The sequence below is a fragment of the Lampetra planeri genome, chromosome 2 (assembly GCF_965212315.1).
Source record: "Lampetra planeri chromosome 2, kcLamPlan1.2.h2, whole genome shotgun sequence".
Classification (NCBI taxonomy): domain Eukaryota; kingdom Metazoa; phylum Chordata; class Hyperoartia; order Petromyzontiformes; family Petromyzontidae; genus Lampetra; species Lampetra planeri.
The window spans coordinates 15,401,900-15,424,879 of record NC_136108.1 but is presented as its reverse complement, the minus strand read 5'-3'; the positions used below and the strand labels follow the sequence as shown (position 1 = coordinate 15,424,879).

Below are 22,980 nucleotides of genomic sequence, written 5' to 3'. Positions count from 1 at the left end.
CATACACGGGCAATGCACACCTGCCGTTGTGTCCGCCTGTCACCAACACATTTGGCAATGCTTCCATACATTACATGGAATTGTACCTTACAGACTTTTATCATTTTTAAACGTGAGTAAACATCTACTTTGTGTGTGCTTTAAATATAAAAAAAAACTGGAACATATGCTTTGCCTACAAGTGGTGCAGCACCAGCCTTAGTTTTAAAATATACATTATTATATCTTGACTTAAAGCTTTTGTGACTACAGGAATTCATATTCTTTGGGTGTTTCGGTAAAAAAAAATATCACAACGTTTCGATTGCAACGCAAGCAATCGTCATCAAGTGAAAAAAATAGCGAGAGAGCTGCTGAGGCAGGATGTTATAAAAGTTTCAGATGCGTGTAGCCCAAGGGTCATAAGTCAAGTGGGCGGGGCTAGTGATGAAATTTGCATGTCAATGTAAGATCGGAGAGAGCTGGGCTGAGGTATTGGTCCTACCGTGTTTCATATCTGGAACACGGTAGGACCGATACCTCAGCCGTGGCTGATCATTGTTTTAATGCTGTGGGCAAACACGAAATAGATTTTTCCAAGACGAAGGTACTCTGCAAACCCACTGGCTATCGGCAAAGATTCGTTCATGAAGCCATCAAGATCTATAAACAGACACAATTTCAACCAAGAAGATGGGTACAAACTGAGCAATCATTGGAAGGACGTTATTAAGCAGGTTAAGTCATAACTGGCTGTGATGTTTAGTAGTTATTTTCGACTCTCTGGTGTTACATTAACAGGTTAAATGCCTTTACATTAACAGGTTAAATGTCTCACTAACACAGCCACTGTTGCTCGTTTTCCTTGATGTGGCGGTGGCTCTCCGATCTTACATTGACATGCAAATGTCATCACTAGCCCCGCCCACTTCGCTTATGACCCTTGGGCTACACCCATCTCAAACCTTTATAACATCCTGCCTCAGCAGCTCTCTTGCTATTTTTTCACCTGATGACGATTACTTGCATTGCGATCGAAACGTCGTGATATTTTTATTATTTTTTCTATCTATGTGGCTTTACCGAAAGACCAAAAGAATATACATCATGTTCGTGTATACAACCCATAGATACAAATACAGAAATATCTGTTTCCACAAATAATCAACATTACAGGGTGAAAGCAAAAATAAGCAGACAAAAAAAACACACACACAACTCACATTCAGTGTATGTTTGGAGCTGGGAGAACTCGGCAGGGCTCAGCGTTGTCCATTTATCTTGACTCATCTTGCTATCTCCTTTCAACACTGTCCACGTAAATTGAAGGTGGCGTGATTACACTGCACACACAATGTCCATCATGTCGTCAAGAAGCGATGCTTAGGAGCAGCCCGCCGATAGCACCACTCAATGCAGACTTGACTTGACAACCCCCGCGGTTCTTCGTGAACCGCTCCCTTTCACCGAAGAAACCACAAGCACCCCCGGTGAGCAGAAGGGGATATTGACGTCGATTCAATGCTTTCGCCGCAAGGAACCCTCCACCGACGATTTTCTGTCCAGAAACTCCCTCCCTCTGGTCATCCACGCACCGAATGCAGACTCTAAAGAGACAAGAGGGGGAGGAGGGAGGTACGGGGTGGGTGGGGGCGTTGGGTTTGAGGAAGAGGGAGAGATACGTAATGACATAGCAATGAAAAAAGGGAATGAATTACTAATGAAGGCTGCTCACAACAATATGCAGCAGAGGAGGAGCCACTGGGATCCCCCCCCCCCATCCAGAAATACCGCTGGGGTTTATTAACAGAAAATATGATCAGTAAAATAAATCAATTGCATTACATCGACATTGTAAATATATTTCACACCGTGCTTAGGTCAATACACCTTTGTTACAGATGATGCATTAGCCTTCCTTTTTAAACCCTATTTTTTTAATCTATGCGACATATATCCAATGCTTATTCCATAATCGTATAACCATTGGTCTTCACGTACTGTGTATGCGATGTGTGGCTTGGACATGTGCTTACATATGCAGCGTAATTATATATAGATATACAAGCAACATAAACACTGATAAGAGATGGTAAAGGAGTTTGACACGAACAATTCCAACGCTATAATTTAGTGTCTTACATTGACGAGGCCAGACTCATCACGAATCGTCAGCACATCATCCCTTGAGGGATCAATAAACAAAATACTAAACAGTGGTTGTCATGTACTATCAAAGAATATTAACCGCTGGCTCAGTGCAGATATTACCGAGGTAAGTACTACCACGTGTTTGTTGACACACAAGGGGAAACCGCTTTGATTGTAAATAAGAAAATAAACACAGGCCAATTATGGATACCTTAATCAATCTGTCGAGTAACAAAGTAAGGATGGTGAGGTTCAGGTGCTTCACAACACAAGCTGTACAATAGGAGGAGGAGGAGGGCTTTTATTGGCTGTTTGCTCACAAATGAAGCTTGCTGGTGCGAAGGGGCAAGTGTTGTCTAAACATTACATGCTTAAAATAACCGGGGCTCCTCTGCCAAGCATGGCTCGTGTGTCGCTAAAATATTTACAAAGTGCAACATTTCCATGGCCATTGCTTACAACTGCAGGTGATACAGACAAATATGTTTTGGTATATTTGGTATATTCTTATACTTCAACATTCTTCTCCATTAGACAAACGTTCCATATGATTGATGCATTATGAAGTTATACAATACCACCAATACGGTTCTAAATTAAATCCAAAGTCAGTTATTGTACCTCTGGCACAAAGATATAAACAAAATGGCAGTCCACATACAGCAAGTTCAATAACCACATTCCTGCCACTTGATTAAAAAGCCAATGATAACATGAAGTATGAAATAATGATAAACATTTTAAGTCAAGTTCTGTGAACCCCCGAGGTGTCAGATAATACTCACTCATCGCATCGTGTTGAAGCAGGGCATAGTTATGTTATAATTAAATATATGGCTTCACTCACTGCTCTAAATGAACAATTTTCTGTCTAAACATGCAGCTGCAACTCTTAAAGCTCTAACATGCATAAACTGGGTGCTGACCATATCACTGACAGCCCAGAAGAATCAGTTTATTGCACTGGAGTCTAATAGGTCATCATTTACTCTGGGAATTATAATATACTAGCTTTACTACCCGGCTTCGCCCGGGACTTGGATTCACCATGGCCCGGCCGCCTTTGTCTCCCCAGTGGCGATGTTCACACACCACACCAGTTACTCGTTTGAGGCCGAGTCGAACTAGGGGATGCCCAGGACCGGTTCAAATAATCGTCACCGGTGGTGGCCGTGAGCGGGATTCGAACTCGGGTCGCCGGGTTCGTAGCGCAGCGCGCTCAGTACTACACTACAATGCGTTATGCTTCCACGTGCGCGGGTGACATGACAGATGTGACGTCACAGCTCACTTGCCGTGCAAAAAATATGCATTATTGCGCCCCCCCCCCCCCAAAAAAAATATACCAAAGTCTATTTTCATAATTTTTGCATAGTGTACAGTCTGGAAAGTACCCACATGGCAAATGTCAAGTTTGTTGCATATCAGGAAGTACGCTAAACATTTTGAACAGACACACATTCACAAATTTCCCTTTTATATAGATATACATACATATACATAAAATAAGGGGCAGTCAAATATATCACCAGCCTTCTTTAAAAAATGCAAATGGCCCCTTGGAAGGATCTGTTGGGACCTGTTTGTATTTTGCTACGATATTGCTGCACTAATATACCATCCACGTCACAGAGATGCCCCACTTCCAGGTGTTCATCCCCTCTTTCCAGCCTCAAGTCTGTGCTGCAGCATACATGCATGTGCTCTAGGTAAGTCAATCATAAGGCAATCACTGTTCACTTCACAGAACGTGTTAATAATTGTATTAAAATGGGTTGAAGTTCATTATTGACTAATCTAACTACTATACCACCACAGCAGATACTGACATGAACAAATAATGGTAACACACAAGAACTCGACTATCCACAGTGATATGGGGGACCAAGATCGTGGATCCTATTTTCCACGAGAATATCTGCAAATTCACTCCTCTTATCCATGAGGTAGAAAATTGTAGAAAAACCCTGCGCATAATATGAATAATTGCATCCCTATCCTTCGCTATGCATTATGGGTAACATTTCTAGGGCTGCAGGTAAGATGAGTTCTGTAAAAATATATATTTCAGAAGAGTTAAAAAAACATTTCACAGCTTTGTCCATCTAATGCTGGATGAAAGCATTCCCACACTGTCAGCCATGCTGGTCAATGCAGTAATTGAAAGGGGCAGCATAGGACCTGTTCAGATATCACTCATGCTAGTAATCGAAATAAGGTCACTGGGATAACAGCACAGAGCATTAACTATTGTTTCACTACTCTACCACGATTAATGTTATTATCTCAGTGTCAGGTGGAGGAGCGTCTTAACATTATAACTTTGGTCAGATCACAGATCATTGTGTGGCCCAACCCAATAATTTATCTTGAATCGATTGATGGTTTAATTGAATTGTAACATTCCATCGAATTGCAAGGCAAGGAGGTGGGATGGGAAATCACTACGGGCATACTGACTACAGGAAACTGCAAAGGAAGCAATTCCTCATTTCCAATTTCCTGATATATAAATGTCCAGATTGGGTGCTGTGGAGGTTCCCAATGTGCACAGGACATCTGAGTGGGGACTTAATCATAGAGGCTTGAGAATGAGATGAGGCCATTCAATGCATCAGGCACCTTGTTCTGCAGATCAAAACATGGATGGGTATGGATAACAATCATTCAAATAGTGTGCAGACCAGTGGTGAGAAAACTGATATTTACGAAAATCTACGAAAACGGTCAATTATATTTACTGCTCAGCACATTTTACGACACCACATTTAACGCAGCTTTATGCATCGACTCAATCAGAAGGTATGGATGGCACAGTTTTTAATGCAGCACACTTTGAAACATTATTCCGATTGTATGAAACCTCACGAGAATCTTCAACGTATGCATAACATGTTTTAATTTCATTCTATTCTATAAGATGTAATGATCTGTGTCACATTTTATGCGTAGATATTAAAACGTAGCAAATTATTTGGGCGGTGCTGCGTTGGCAGTGATGCACAAGCACAAATAACAAAAAAACTCAGCACGTTTGTTAATAAAAAATCTATAAAAGGTAAATAAAATATTGGATTCAAATGGAGGATCATCCTTTTTCAAAAGCTTTACCAAAAACAATGATGAAAAGGCAGGTGGTGTGAGATAATTCCCATACCTGTACCACATTTTTCGGCTCAGAAAAATGTATGCTAAATGAGGTGTGTGTGTGTGGATGGTTTGAAACACGAGCAGAGAACATTGACAACGGTTAACCTTATTTGACAGGCTTTGGAATAAACTTGTTCATTTAATTACACGTAGCATTTCACACTTAAATTCTAACTTAGCAATCTTTGAAATACGTAATCGACCAGGCTATGCGTTAATTGTGTGTTGACCGACTCTCTGTGTTGTATTACATAAAATTTCGATATTTTGCTAGGTTATTTAATTTAATGTGTTCTTTCTCCATCTCTCCTAATGTTCAAGCCTGCGTACTTTACTACTAGTCTCTTCGTACTCATTGACATGTAAATGTTTTCTCTAACCCCTCCCTCTCTCTGCCTCCGCCCCCCTCTGTCTATTTAAGGCCACCCCACAGAAACGATCTCCCTCTCTGTACCTGTGTTGCTCTCTCTATGTATCTTGGTGATATCTGTCTGATTATATGTCTGTCTATAGTTTTCTGGTTAGATTTTTTGTTGCTATTTCATTTATACCTGATGATGATTGCTTGTGCTGCAATCGAAACGTCGTATGCTATTATTTAATTTATTATTTTATCTTTATACGTGACTTTACCGAAAGAACCAAAGAATAAGTTTTACATACTTATGGACAAGATTGGTCCTGGGCCACATACAATAGAGGGCTCCACAACTACCTTGTGTTTTATTGCTCTGGCCGACCAGAACTGAACCTCCAGACCCAGCCCTCCAGGAATCTGTGGCCAGCCCTGCTTATGAAAATAAACCTGGAGACCACTTATCAGGGACAAGGTCCAGTATGCATATTGTTAATGTTTAAAATAATCAAATGATCACATGAGGAAGTAATACGTGTGCTGCAAATAAATGAACACGATAATAGCAGCATATAACAAAATATGATAAGGTGTTTGATTACTTCAGGTTAAACATTACCACATGAATCTTATAGTTCTACAGGCATACCCACACACACGTAGAAACGTCATACCAATGGGCAGAGGTGTGGACTCGAGTCATGTGACTTGGACTCGAGTCAGACTCGAGTCATGAATTTGATGACTTGCGACTCGACTTGGACTTGCATAACAATGACTTTGTCCCACCTATGAGATGTGGACTCGAGTCATGTGACTTGGACTTGAGTCAGACTCGAGTCATGAATTTGATGACTTGCGACTCGACTTGGACTTGCATAACAATGACTTTGTCCCACCTCTGCCAATGGGGCTGTACATTAAAGGAATGATGATAAATATGCCTCATTAAATTAAACAATGCAAGCAGACTTTAAAGAGCAAAACGTATATTTGAATTGCTGGCATCTCTATGTGTGTCTCTAGGCCTTGTGGGATAGGCTCCGGATTTCCTGCGAAATTCGTGAGACCTCTTTAAACTCTGCGTTGCAGCCCCCATTTTAATGTGTGTGTGTTGCTCATGTTTTAATTAGCAAAGCGACAAAGGTGGACCAAGCATTTAACTCAAAACAGCAAGATTATGGCTGCAGTTTAGTTGTCATTTCTACCACATAAGTGAACAGAGGGCATCCACATATTAAGCAAAACTTATCTAAATTGTGTATGTATGTTGAACTTCTTTCGGAACATACGTAGCCAACCATGATAATCGTTACTCCTTCTTAAATCCCGTATAATTGCTGATTATAAAACTGGGTATTGTGTTGGGAAGAGGAAATACAAACACAACATTTCTAAGATTGGGTTTGAATTACTTGCTTTCAAATGTTAATAAATGGCAATACTAGAGCATGTTGAGAGTTTACTACAATTATAATGCATGAGAGCTCATCAGCAGGCCTGTAAACATAATTGAAAATCATAATTATGGTATGGTATGATACGACACAAACACATGTCACGTAGACATTTACCCAAAGTATCCATAAGTAAATATACAAATTAATCAGAATTCAAGATGGTGAGAAGTAACATGTAATTCACAGATTGCTAAACAGAAGGCGCGCTAATGAGCATCACTTCACCTCAATGTGTACAATAATTTGTAATCAGCACAACCACTAAACACGTGACAGCCATAAGAGGCTAACATCATGGCACACGCTGAGAAGTATGCCCAATGGAGGGGACAGTAACAGAGAAATGTGTCGTGTAATGTAGTGAAACCAAATTATCACCACCTTCTCACAATTGTTGCAAGTGAATATTAAAAAAAAAACATGTTAAAGTTGAATTGGATTAAGGAAGGTATAAACATGCATAGAATAAAATAGCTAATTCCATGATCGTGGTACCATTACTGTAATCATATCAACAATATATGATTATCTGCATGAGGAACACTGAAATGTGCGGCTAACAACGAGAATATTGATGAAAAATAGACATTACATGTAAATACAACAAAAAATACTACCATTGGCCAGGGTCATTATAAGAATAAGTAACTGACTATGTTGACCTGGGGAAAACACAGAGCAAAGTGGAAGTGAGCTTTTTTTTCTCTTCAAACCTGAACTCTCTCTTTAAGAGAAAAATCATTAAACTGTTTGGGCAATAGCATACTATTTTTCCCAGGGCGGTCACCGCAACCTTCTTGATTCATCCATAACATGGCACGGAAAAGTATTTGCAATGCTGCGACAAAGAAGATATATTACCAACGCCCACATTTTCTGTTGCCTCCATGAGCATGTACACTTGTTTTGTTACGATATGCGGTAATCACATTATTCTCCAACGTGGACTATGCCCATACTTGCACAGTTTCAGGCACACCCACTCCCCTGTGGTCACTGCATCGTTGAGCTGTTACGCGATCAATTAACACAAACTGACAATTCTTATGGGAGCACCAAGCATCGGTCAATCAAAAGAAGGAGCAATCCATTGTGCTGCATCTCAGTCTTTTGTTTTTGGGGCATGGGTCACTGGTTGCTGAAACATTAACCCTAACATGACCACATGGATGGCACACTTATTGCCAAGGTGCTCAGGTTTGGAGTCAAACAAGTAACCCTATTCACTTAAATAAACAGTGCCATCTGCTCAATGGAACATGAAGATAATGAACCCAAAAAAGTGTCAAGTTACAAAACATTATATTTTATACACATAAATCAGAGGGGTTACATTTGAACTTCTATTCTGTAATATTATTTTCAAGGTTTAAAACTGTCAAAATTGGGTTGTGTAAATAATGATGACAAATGACAGCCAAAATAAAACATACCATAACTTTTTGGAATAATGCACTTAATGCTATTAATATTATAAAGTAATGCTAATACTGCCGTAAATAGTTTAGGTAATTGTGTAAGGTTCGTGCCTTTCTGTTATTGTTGTTCAGTGTAGTGTTTCTTGGCTGAGCTCAAAGCCATCAATTGTTTGGTTTCATTTTCTTCACTTGCACAAACCGGCTGATATATGATCCAAGTCAATAATAAATACTGAAATTAATTACACTGAATTAGGTCACAATGGAAAATAGCCAACGTGTTTATTACCAAGATTGAATTGAAACATATGTACATTTAAAGTTAACATTCACTGCATGATACATTTAAAACGTACGGCCTCAACATATTGATTACGTATTGTAGTCCTATTTCACCTTAGTTGACTGCACATAACAGTCTATACAAGTTACATATAAACTAAAGTTCCCTGTTGTACCATGTGCATTCAAATGTCCACAACGATATCACAGGGTTGGGGTAATCGCATGAATCCCAGTGGGCACTATCTCTCTGATCGTTCAGTGTGTTTACAAATGAATAACTTACATACTCTTATCGGGAGCTGTTTACAGTGAACGAGTGTATCAGAATAAAAGTAAATGCCGATAAAAATAAAACCTTTGTTGCAACAGTTGTAAGACGTTTGGGGAGAAAATAGCCGTGGCGGCATGCGGAGGTCACGATGTTGCCAAAAGTGGCCATGAATGCCTTCTCAGGAGACAGCGTTGGCTTGCCGAGCAGATTCCTGTACGACCGAAAGCCAAACAAAGATTCTATCAAGTTGAAAAGTTTATTCTTTGAAACGATGCGTTACTATTTCGATCTTTGACACTATGTACCAAGTATCAATGTGAATATCTAAGACAAATATATGTAAATATACAATAGTGATTTTTTTATGTTTTGGGGCGCATGCAAAAGTTCAGAATGTATAAAATAAACCCGTTATAACCGATATTTCACTTGATTATCTTCATCCAATCATATTTCTCTTCATGTCTATGCTTTGTTTGTATTTCTTGGCAACCAGTTCAGCTCCTTGAAGTGTCACTAAAATACAATGAAACTCTGGCACAGGTTGAATAAATGCTACATGGTATGTATTCGACTATTTAATTCAGACTAATGTCTCCACATTTGACTGTCAACATTGTTGAAATATTTCTTTTGACTCTCATAAAATATGCATTTTACCATTTGAATAGAGTGATTAAATTTGGTCAATTCCACGCACTAGGCATCAGTGATGCATTTCAATGGAAATTCTGGCCACCTGGAATTGGTCTGAATCGCGATTTTGGTCTGCTTGAGCCAGCAATGTTTAGATAATCTAAGCATAACTGAAGCTTCACTAAGTTATATGTGCGCAATGGAATCCAATTCCGCTGCACACATCGTCCATGACAGAAAGCCTGTTAGAGTTCAATTCAAATGAATTAAAGTTTTAAAATGGAACTCATCCATAGGATAATCATCTTTCAGAAACATTTTGACTTTTGGACTCAAGACTCTATCGAGACCTTCAGATTCGGGCAGCTCTCATTCAGCGTGGAACTGTTGAACTCCAATATGATTCGTGCAGAAGTCTGCCAGTGGTATAAGGTGCACGCTGCATTAACTCGGGCTTCGAAGATACCATATAACAAACATTCCTTCTTACAGCTATGAGCAGATCCTTGTTCGGTCCCAGAAAATGCAAACAGTGCACTTGCTTTATCCTTGCTAGAAGCATTACTCCAGATCGTTCTCAATTATTTTGGACTCATCGTTTTGAACAAGTCGAACATAAATCATGAATTCCCATGAGAGATATAACTGATGCTGCATTATTATTATTGTTGTTTATAGCCACTGCAGCCTGTCATTATGGGTGGGTTTTTTTTTGTTATTGCTGAAATTACGCCTTCACTAAGCGAATTGAATGTATATTGACTTAAACAAAAAGGAGCTTAGCGCTCGATGTTAGAGCACAGCAGTGTGTTAACAGTGTATTTGTTTGCAATCTGCTGACACCAATGCATTTCAGTTGGGCGCCCCGCCGCCACCACGATTGACTCACAGATGAGCGTACACAGCAGCTGTGCGACTGAACATTCACGACGATTGTTCAGCTGCAGATGGGTGGGGCAGCAAGGAACGTACAGGTGAGTCAGTAAGGTCCCAGGCTCTGCGTTACAGTCCCCTACAATGTTCTTCGCCGAAGGCAGTCTCGTCCATTGACAGACGCAACAACAAAAAATTCAGCCGGCTTGCGTTGTCCTCTTCTGAAGGTGTGGATGAAGCAATGAGTCGTTTATTGACCAAGTGTCGAATGAATCACTGTTCACGGCAGTTGTATGATATAACATGGTACATCGGCACAGTGAAATAATCATATATCACTGTAGCTGTTTGGGCCAAAATGTTTAGGATGACAAATATTTTTTTTTAAGTCTTGCAAATTGCAAGCGTGTATTTTTGTTTAGTTTTCACTAAATATGCTCAATGGAGAGCTACATGGCTGTTTGGGGAGAACACAGTTCAAATCCATGAACAAATCCTGGGTTAAAAGCACTGGATTTGTTTATGGTTTAACTGCCTCAGCCTTTAAATGTCTCTGTTAAAGGCTTCAGTGTTAACTGTCTCAGGCTGAAATCCAATCACTGTACAAGTCAATGAGTGTTTTGTCTGTGTGCAATAACACGTTAAACTGTCCGTATTATTGCCGCCTGTTAATGTATTACGGGTGACAGTTGCATTATAACGCCCACTGAAGTGTATCTGTTTAAAACAGCAATAGTTCCCCCGACTGCTGCTCTAGCACCGGTAAACATACCTGACCCAGTCACTCAGTAGTCGATCTCAATGCAATAAGTAACATTTAAAAAAACTTTTTTTGAAAACACGCTTTAATGAAATGTACCGTACGAGTAATGAAAAAACTCCACGACTCCAGGAAGTGGCCCCGAAGCTTGCCATAACGTCAGGGGCCGTGGTGATTTAGAGCCAACGTCAGTTGAGTGTGGACAATTAGACCCAAGCCGAAACATAACATGTAAAAAATAATGTTTAAAAATATTTTTGTTAATGATAGAATATAGTATTGTCATCAGTATGACATTAGTATACCAAGTTTGCAGTCGATACCACATTGGGAAGTGGGTTAAATTGAGTTACAATATTTGAGGATACGACAGAGTGAGTTAAATATACTGGTAGGAACCTCCTGGTTACACCAGCCCACAGGGGATTATTGTGTCCGTCCGTCCGTCGTGCAGGGAGAGGCTGGGTGGGGAGGGAGGGGCTGGGTGGGGAGTGGAGGGTGGGGCTGGGTGGGGAGGGGAGGGGCTGGTCACCCCGTGGTGCCCTTATAAAACTCCACGTTTAACCTACTCACGCTAGCTTGTGCCCGCCCTCACAGTCGGGCATATTTGCGGAATACACCACGCCGCCGTTGACCCTGGCCATTGACCGAGCAACCCAACGTTCCTACCAGCTCCCTCCGCAGGAATGTGTTAAAAGCGTGTAATACAAAATCCACACCTTCACAAACGAGGGTGTGCCCCTATGGGGTGGCGTGTGTATACACGTCAAGTGTATCGTGTCCACGCGTTCGTTCTCCACGCACGATATTGGGGGGGGGGAATTCGCCGGACCGGTGGTGTGTTGCACTCGAGTGCCACGCACGCGTTGTGGCGATTTCTCAATCCACTCATGGATGAATGATTCCCCGCACTCTGTGTTTTCGTAACGGGAGTTATTTGATCATACTTCCCCCAAAAGACGCCAGGGCAGATCGGTGAAGGCAGGGAGCATACAAGTCCGATTGTACAATATATTATTAAATCCTTTATATTAAGTTCGCTTGCTTGCTTAGGACCGTGCAAATCTTTCGGTCGTTTTTTTAACCCACTTCCCGTAATCCAATCGAGCTGACATTTTGCACACAGACTCGTTGTGCGTGACAATTAATGTTCGTGAAATTTTTTTTCCAAAATTGTACACTTTTTAGGATCAAAATATTATATTTAATTACCAATTGCTTAATGGTGCAATGCAATCATCTAACCCATAGGTGGCAGCCATCTCAAGCCAGAGGACGAGAGGACTCTAGCCGCCACGCATATAAAGGATTTATAGTGAAAAACTTTGTTTTTACGAGTTATACTTATGGTTGCCGTACCTCGCCTCTGCTGGCCAAAACATGCGATAACACAATCGAGATGTACGATGTTGCACATGGTTTGTGTGCACGTGTCGATGTACATATACTGCACAGATGATGTTTGGGTTAGATTTTATGCAAGTGTGTGGTCGTGTTAACACGTTCAATTGAATTCGCACTGCCTTAAATGCATTTGCAGAAGTCCACAAAACACCCAATGAAAATTGCGTGTATTTAATAACCTACAGCATCACAACTAGCCATTGTGAGAACACGTGATTATTACACTCTTAAATAACTCCAGTCATTCAAATTTTATAGACTCATTTACACGTAAGAGATGTATGACATCTGCAACAAAACTGGCCACTTCTGACAATGCCACATACAATGCACCTCACCCACCCTCAATTCGACATATTTCGTGGTGCATGAACAAAATCCAACCCATCATTTGCAGAATAATTAGGATAACTTTTGGCTCTCAACCATACTCGTTCCCAAGGGTCCAGTAAAAAAAAACACGTAGACAATACTGTTTATTCTTACCGATCTGTCACAGTATTTTTGTCATATATTCAGTCACGTGGATGGCCATGCCCCATTATTAGTGAAGTAGACGAACCTGCTGTACTGCATTGGAATCAGCCTTAGCCTCACAAAAAGCACGTCATTTTCTAATTCTCCACTCAAACACGGCACTGCAAGGGGTGCACAGACGCTACAGTAATCCATGAGAAAAGAAATAACAATCACAAAAAATGAAATCATATCTTACAGCTCGTTTTAACCCACTGCTCAAGAATGAAGGGCGTGCCGATGCCGTCTCAGCCATGGAGGGGTTGTTTCACCACACTTCATTGACCACGTTGGCGAGCGTCGGTTCGAGAAGGTGCGATGGAACCAGGTCTGGTCCAGTTGTCACTGGCCACTGCTATTCGCCGTGGCCGGGAATCTAACTCAGGTCCCCAGACTCATAGGTCCGTATGCTAACCACCGCGTGGCACCGCTTCACCAAGCAACACAAAACGTGCTCCAAGCAGATCCCATTATCCACAGCTATTCCCAGAAACTATCTCCTGCCAGATGTAACATGGCTAAAACAATGAATAAAAGTAAAATAAAATAAAAATCACGACGTTTCGGAGGCAACACAAGCTTCCGTCTTCCGAAACGTCGTGATTTTTATTTTATTTTACTTTTATTAATGTTAATGTTTTACCTACGTGACTTTACCGAAAAAACCTAAGAATATGAATCCTTGCAGTCACGAAAGCTTCAAATCTAGAATTAAAACAATGAATTTGCCACTAGCTCTGGGTCACTCCTCTTATCTGTGAAAGACAAAAATGCAAATAGAGAAAATCCAGTGCTTCCAGATCGCCACTTGTTGGAAAAGATGAATTTGCTGCCGTTTGGGGGGGGGACTCATCTGTGAAATGCATGTACAGTAATATAAAGAGTCCATCCATGTGCAGTGACATCGGGAATGTCACTGTATGGTGCCGGCCCGGGAGGATTACGGCGTGCGATGTTCCTCCGTCGCGGACAGCACCGGGTGGGTTGTTGTGTGAGGCCGGATCTAGCACAGCACGGCGTGCGATGCACCGTCACCGCGTACAGTACCAGCCCTAGTGAGGCTTGGTGAGCGCTGGGATAGCACGGGCACCACGCATAGCGCGTAGTGCGGGCTCCCACAAGGGGGAGCGGGAGAGTGTCAGCCCAGAGGCAGGGTTGCCCCAGGCCATGGCACTCTGGTTGACCCCGTAGACACGTGATCTGGAGTGTCCACAGAGAAGGCCCCAGGTGAGGGGGCTAGGGGGTGATCACGTGTCCAGGGAGAGCTCTCGAGAGGGATCGGGAGGTAGCTAGAACGCTCTAGAAGGCGGGCGGGGCCGAGGGCGGAGTCGGCCCCGACCTCCGAGGATATAAGGTGGGTCCCTGAGAGGGACCAGAGTCTCTTCGTTCTACAAGCTGGAAGCTCTACGTCTACAAGCTGGAAGCTCTCCATCTACAAGCTGGAAACTCTACGTTCTACAAGCTGGAAGCTCTCCGATCTACAAGCTGGAAGCTCTAAGTCCTACGAGGCATCAACACGTGGCTGGGGACCTGAGTGAGGGTCCGACCCTTCGTAGCTGTAACTCCTACGTATAGTGTAGTTAGCTGGGTGGTCACCACCCCAGGCTGTATCTGGTAAAGGGGCAATTACCCCTTTGTATATATGTGTTACAATAAATGTGTTGCCTCTAAAGAATAATGTCTGCGACTCAATTCTAGATTTGAAGCTTTCGTGACTGCAATCATTCATACTCTTACGTTTTTTTGGTAAAGTCACGTAGATAAAAAATTAAATTAAAAAATTATAAAAGTAATAATAGAAATAAAATAAAATAATAAATCACGACGTTTCGGAGGCAACTGCGACTCAGTTGGACTCACTACACATGGATATTTGCTGCGGACTGAAAAAGCCACGGATAATAGGAGTCATGCTTAATAGGACTGTGGATATGAGAAACTTCATTCAATTAACTTGCAGTTTACCTAGAGACTCTGAATCCACCTACCCTAAGAATAAATTAGAATGTGTTTTCTTAGAATATCTATATCACATAAATGTGTATTTGAGAATTATTAGGATTCTTGCTTGCTCAATTCACTTGAAGACGTAGTAAATGCTGTATGTTACATCCTAAGACACATATCCAGATATATGTCTTAATCAATGGGTTAACCAGAAGCACACGTTTTTTACGTGGGCACATAAGGAAGTGATGTATTCTCCCACCTCAGCCAAGTCGTACCCTCAAGAGGAGGGCAGAAAAAGCACTTCCAGGATGTCCTGAAGGCCAACATTAAGCACTACAATATCAACACCAGCTCGTGGAAGACTATTGCTCAGGATCGTCCCAGATGAAGGAAGAATCTGCTGCAAGGATCTAAGCATTTCGGAACCCGATAACGACGAGAACAAGAGGGGGGGAAAGCGAGAGCGGCAGAAACCCAGGGGCCACCCATCCCACCCAGACCCACAGATAAGACAATGGTGGAAGACAATCATCCTCGACTGTAAAGGATTGCCGAAGAAGAATAAGGAGATACGGTAGTAGTGAGCAACCCGAGTAATTTGGGGTTTAATTCCTGGCCGTGAGCATTGCAAGTGGCAAATCATATCGGAACTTTGCCTGAGTGTTCAACAAATCCAGTATGTGAGTGCTGCGATGACAAAGGGCACTCAGCAGTGCATGGGTCTGGCCACACCTCAAACCCTCGTGTGCCAAAACCGGCTCTAATTGGAGCTGTAGGTTCCAAAACAGCCTACAGAACTAAAACTTTGATCTATGCGTGTTGCGCATCTTTTGTATTGCACCCATTGCCAGTACTTCGTGTATTTACAAATCCCTCAATGTGTCTAGGAGTGATGTGGTGATGTGGCGATGTGGTGTGAGGCTTTACATCAGTGGGGAAGGTGTGGAAAACTCTGCTGCTGCTGATTCATCCGCCTCCTGCGCTGCAACACAGTGGGCAGATGAAAACCAAATGACAGCTTTTTATCACAAAATCAATACCCTGACAGGGTTGTTATAATGCTATTAGCTGCCCACGAACGTCATATTCAATATTATATAATCTGAAAGTGTAAAAGATCAGGAAAAGACCAAAAAGATTAGATGTAATGCTGAATACCCCCAGCAATTGGATGAATTGTCACAATTCATGGTCATAAATTGATCCCAGATTGTTTTTTATTTATTGTGGTCAGTGTAATATCCATTATACATATATAAATAACGATAACAATAATATAAATGGCAATTATATTCGTAATTTTTAGCCCTTTTGGTGGTACAAAGCTGGATGAAGGCCTCCTCACACCATATTGGTCATGAGGGTGATTTAACGATACCTCACCACGCTGGTCAATGCAGATTGGTGAACCGGTCCAGATATCACTCCCCACTGATGTTAACTGTGGCCACAATTCAACAGGCGTATTAATAGCACAGTGAACTGACCACTGCGCCACCACTCCGCCTCCTTCCCCACTGTATATATGCGAACCAAAAACATTGATTCTTCACGTGCGATTTGGTAGCGCATCGTGCACTTAAAATGTTGCACGAATAAGTAAATCATTGTATCACTGCTAGACCTGGTCGCAGTGTGAGATTGTGTCTATATTTGAATCCTGAGAATAGAGGGGGGGGGTAGTCGGCAGCGGTAGAGTTCCCCCCAGATCACACGACCTTGTAGTCTACAGGCCGGATGCTTGACAAAGTAGAAGCATGCGTAGCTATTGTATGTTACTTGATTATGCATTATCTTGGAAACATTTTAAAGTGGGAATACTTTTCAAGGGGGTAGTGCCCTGGCTCAAAAGTTTAAGAGGGCACCTGCCCAGGTTTAAGTGTACGCTCTGCCATCAGTGTGTGGCATATACCAAAAACTAACGTTTATGGTAAATGTTAGTCACTTTACAGTGTGGTTTGGGACAGTTTTAAAGCTCATGGAGGACTGAACGAAATGCTCGTCTCTACTCGTTGGTTCTTTCGGTAAAGTCACGTAGGTGAAAATAAAAACAATAAAAAATAAAATGAAAATAACTAAATTTAGTTAATTTTTTTTATTATAACTAAATTTAGTTATTTTATTTTTATTATTTTTATTTTCACCTACGTGACTTTACCGAAAGAACCAAAGAGGATGGATCCTTGCAGTCACGAAAACTTCAAATCTAGAATGCTCGTCTCTATTGGAAGTCCAGAACTAAAGATGGAATTCCATGTTCATCTGGTAGGGGCCAGTTGTTCCACAGGCCAACCCTTGTTAAATTCCCATAAAATATTGCCCATATGCGGTACTTACTCTATGCCGGCTGTTATTTGGGGGCCAATAGTGGAAAAATAAGCATAGCATAGCACAGTATTGCATAAAAATCTCTTCATATGTTAACTCTGAAGAAGTGTGTTATATTTTTAGTAATTTACCACGTTACGATGGTTGTGTCACCGGACACCCATAGCAAATATTGTCAGTCTACATTTCTTTCTTTGTTACCACTTTGAACACGCAATTTAAAAAAATGTTAAAATATATAATGGGAAGGCTGGATCGCTATGTGTAATGTGCTTATCGATCGAACGGGATTTGAAGAAAACGTTTGCACATGCCACTGACTGGCTTTTGTGGGAAATTTTACGACTCCCAGTTAGCTCATTCAATTAATCTAAATGTCGTTTAAGTCACGTACTCACCTTCTTGTAGTCATAAAACGGTTCACTCGATGCAAACTGGCTAGGTAGTAAAACAGGAAAATCAAACGAAGTACAGACACCCAGTCCGATGAGGCCCTAGCAAAGGCTTATTATTTGAATCACGATTCTAGAGTAAAGTGATATATCTTCTTGGTTCTTTCGGTAAAGTCACGTAGAAGGGAAGTAATAAAATAATAAAAAATAAAACATAATAAAATAATTCTCACGACGTTTCGGCTACAACGCAAGCAGCCGTCTTCAGGTGAAGAATGAGACTGCCAGACACTCACCTGAAGACGGCTGCTTGCGTTGTAGCCGAAACGTCGTGAGAATTATTTTATTATGTTTTATTTTTATTATTGTATTACTTCCCTTCTACGTGACTTTACCGAAAAAACCAAGAAGATGAATCCCTGCAGTCACGAAAGCTTTAAATCGAAATTTAAAGTGATATAATTTTCAAGAATGTTTTAAAATAGTATTAAATCGATTTAACAAATGTCGACTATGTATATATCTTTGCATGGAGGCCATGAGCCTATAGGTAATGGTTTTAAGACTTAATATTTAAGTAAAAAATACTAAAATACCCTTAGCTACTCAACAGACCATATCAGTAGTCTACGTGACATCTCCATTTGTCTCTCCCCATCTCTGTATCTCTGCATCTCCCTTTATCTGCACCCCCCTTTTTCTCTCCGTATCACCTTCTCTCTCCCTTTATCTACATCTCTCTCTATATCTTGTGAGATAGAGATAAAGATAAGTATGAAGTACTTCCGACATGAATTGTAGGTGGCAACTTTCATTAAAATGGTGTGCCACAGCACATTGGAACATGTGAAAAAAGGTGACATAAAATGTGTACAATTACATACTACAGTAGATCACATTTTTATTGTAAAATCTGTAGGCCTGTCATATTTTTGACAGGTCAGACAAAGTGCCCATTTATTTCACTTTACCTCTAAAATTATTTGATGATATTGCAATAAAATTGTCATGTCCATAAATATGTTTTTTTTTATACAAGTTTCGATTAAAAACAGAAAAACCAAATGTTTTTTAAAGCACACAAAGAATCCATTACCGATTTAACAGGCACATACTTGGCTTTGAAACCTACATAATGCTATCTATAGAATGTGGGGCATAGAATGGAATTCTGAGGTCACGAAATTCAGTGCAAGGCACAGCAGCTGTGTTTACACGATGAGTCCCCTCAATTCTCACAATTTTAAAAGAAAATGACAAAAACCTAGCAAGACATAAACAAAGATATGCAATATAATAATACAGAAATAAAACTGATATGATGGTTCCAAAGCCCATATTACATCTAAATGAGAAACATCAATGTATTTTAGTTTACGAGATTACCATATTGAATTAAGTTCAGAAACCGCTCTGTTGCAATTCAATAAGCTGTATTCGTAGTTTAAAAGGTATTGCATGATGACAGTGCTCTTTAACTGCATAATCAACAGTGTTCTCTCATTCAAATGCGTGTTTATGCTCCTGTCACAACTTGTTTCCAGATTGAGACGCTATGATTATAACAATTATCTCACATCTCAAGCATTTTCAAGCTTCATTTAACAATTTAACTAGGACAAGAAGATGATTAGTGCTGTCAACTTACTGCAAAACAATTCAAATGGGTATAACCATGTCACCCTGCTCATGTGTGCAACAACACATGAACAACACATGAGCAACACTGCTTTTTCCATGTTGATGGCAATATGTTAAGGATTTCATGGAATGTGTTTTAGGCCATTCATGCTTTTGAATTTACTCTTACACAGTCTAGCACAATGCATATGTGGATTCATATAATGTTGCACACGGAATATAAATAGCTACTGATACGATGGTTGTATTATTGGTCCTATGCCATTCAAGGGTTGATAAGCATATCAGAGGAATGAAAATGACGTTGATAGTCTGGTTAAAACAATGCTTACTAGATATGACAGAGTTGATTCATAGTTTAATAACGAGATGGTGCTATGCACATTGTCGTTAAGGACACCATTGCCAAGTCATTATTTTAACATGACATTTTTGGAATAGGTGCAAATGTCTATGTAATGTGCATATGAAGTATATACAGCTTTTGCTGTGCAAGAACAAATTCACGAAACCAATTTCAATGAAGTTGCATAATACTCACTTTCTTATTATTGTAATGACACTTAATTCATGCTCTTCCAGTTCACAGTAAAATATACATGTTCACCAATTACAGTCATCCTTTGGAAATGCAATAGACGCATACAGTAGTAATGATGCCGATATATGCCAAGATGTTAGTGATTGAGTGGAAAGCCTGCTTTCGCAAATTAATGTAATTGAGCTCACCTGGTGAATGTAAACATCCCCGATTGGCCTAGCTTTGGAATGATTTCCATGAACTCCCAGAGTCCCACAGCTACTTGGGAAGTGTGCTGAGGTATCCAGCGAGTGCATTTGGGGTTCCCACCTCTCAAATACCAAAAAATGGGAGATATCATGGGAATAATAATATCTCACACGACCAGATGTGGAGAGCAATGCATGTAAATGCATCGTCTTGAGTGGTGTATTAATGGTTACACTCCTGACAAAAACTGGACCTGTTAATTTCCCGGGAAAACTTATGAGATTTCCAGGAACAGGGACCTCAAAAAGAGGACATCCTGAGAAAACCAGGACAGGTGGCAGCAACCTGCATGTGTGTACCCACAATGCCAAATCTCACCACTCTTGCTTGGGTAACAGACTATAACCCTCACATAGATTGACTTAAAATTCAAACAGTTATCAGAATACATTTACGTATTTATATAAAATAATGGTGAGGGGTAGGGAGTTTGGCTATACTATGCTCAAGCACATTTTACCGCAGTTTTCAATTTAGCAATTAGGGTTATGGCACAGTCGGTTTCCTGATACGCCTACCCCAATTGTATTTTGTCTTTGATCTCTCGTGGTCTTTGGCTTGGTTTGCAATTTTTGAATGTGCTGTCATTTGTAGCACCGTCCATGCTGATGTTCCACTGATGCTGGGAGCTGTCATTACCTCTGCATATTTGATGCGTCCTATTTGTCATGAAAACCAGACCAAAAAGACTCCTCCATTGATTTTCTAAAGGTTAATTGTACCACCTGTTTACCTGCACATATATTAACTTCGCATTGTGCCTCATTTATCATATTATTTTTTATATATTTTACTTCATGTAAGCTATGGATAACACATCTATAAAAAAAACAGTTCAATGATATATTTAACAGGTCTCATTCAACTTTGTGAATATTAAATTGCGCTATCCAGTGGATGACTAAGGATATACATTTTTTGCCAAGCTACTGCCAAAATGACTATGTTAAACATCCATATAATAAAAAGGCTAATTATATTTTCCTATCAAACAAAACGTGAGTGTTATTTTTAAAGGCTTTTAAAATGGCATTCAAGAGACTTGCAGACACCTGCAAATGCAACAGAAACAAAATGAAATGTATATTGTGCATATTACACCACGCACATTACACGTGTAAATAAACAATGAACACTGTAGGATCTAAAGCAATATACAGTTATACATACTGTATACATGAATAACATATTTGAGCGATTTCAGTGGGAGCAAGTTGCCTAAGCCATACTGTACATGGTATTTAAAATGAATGGGCTGGTGTGTTAATGTCTATAAAGGGACTTGTATAAATGCTCAAATACCCACGACAGGAAGGAGTGCTACTTGTAAGAAATGTTATCTGAAACACTAAAACCCCTAGTCTCTGGTGTCCCATACGTCACTCAGCGCTGCCATTAGAGTCGGGCTGTAAGTGAGATGCCGCTTCTCAGTTGTGCATCATGGAAACTATTTTAACGTACGGTTTGTAAACAAGGACATACAAATATATATTAAACTATACTGTAGTACATTAAACGTAATCTCAATGAGTCACGTTCTTTTGTTCTGGAAAAGTTGAGAAACATATACTGCACAATAAAGGCATATTCTGGTTAGTTTCATACTTATAGATGTGAAGCTTTCGTGACTGCAACGATTCATATTCGTAGGTTTTTTCGGTAAAGTCACGTAGGGTAAAAAATTAAAATAAATTAAAGTAAAATTAAAAAAAAATCACGACGTTTCGGAGGCAACACAAGCTTCCGTCTTCAGGTGGAACCATCTCACTTGATACAGCTATCGTGCTGTGACGGTTCCACCTGAAGACGGAAGCTTGTGTTGCCTCCGAAACGTCGTGATTTTTATTTTATTTTTATTTTACTTTTATTAATTTTTATTTTTTACCTACGTGACTTTACCGAAAAAACCTAAGAATATAGTTTCATACTTGTTTACCCAGGAAAGTCTCACTGATGCTCAATACAATTTTTCAGGAGGGTGCTGCAGGTTATCCCAGTAGGGAGCGATGTTGCAACGTGTAATCCCAATCGATGAATTCGCCGGTATTTTTTCAACTTTGGGATGTATTGCCAATGCATTCTTTTCAGCTTTGGAAGCATGCCCGTGCAGAACATGGGGAAAACGTGCAAACACCACACAGAAAGGTGCCAGAAATTGAGAATCGAACCCAGGACTGTCAAGCAAAAATGTCCCCAATGAGTCATCCGGTCGCCCAAGGCGTAAACGCCAAATCACAAACGAGAAACGAGTTTTCGCAAAGCAGCTGAAAATAAAAAAAACATTTTGAACAGCATCCACGTTCGTTTACGTTCAATGAGACGATGTATTTGACAAGATAAATTACAATATTGTATTGACATTTACGTTCAAACATCGCAGCCCTTATCGGCCAATCGGCTGTCTGACACCGTCCACCGGTAACATTTCAGGGAACACTGCAAACTTTACAAAGCAATACATGTTTACATTCTCCACATGAGGTGACAGGGGTGAGGGTTTCTCCTAACACCTTCGCTTCGTTGTCCTCTACAACAACAACAACAAAAACCCCGTCTTGTCTTCACAATTCACAGATTAAAACACAGCAATCAATGTGCCACCAAAAATGTCATTGACCAGC

At 40.5% G+C, this 22,980-nt stretch overlaps 1 protein-coding gene across 6 annotated transcripts in view; it reads right to left on the bottom strand.

Moving 5' to 3' along the window:
• Window positions 1-22,980, bottom strand: part of LOC144728885 (diacylglycerol kinase beta-like) — a 139,134-nt gene that overhangs the window by 103,136 nt on the left and 13,018 nt on the right. For 5 of the 6 annotated variants that reach the window (XM_078608612.1, XM_078608631.1, XM_078608640.1 and 2 more), the window contains one exon: window positions 1,203-1,586. In XM_078608612.1, coding sequence (XP_078464738.1) covers window positions 1,203-1,269 — 67 coding nt within the window. In that variant the 5' untranslated portion in view covers window positions 1,270-1,586. Of the gene's footprint in view, window positions 1-1,202; window positions 1,587-16,135; window positions 16,238-22,980 lie in introns of those variants that run through there. The other variant, XM_078608621.1, reaches the window with a different exon arrangement.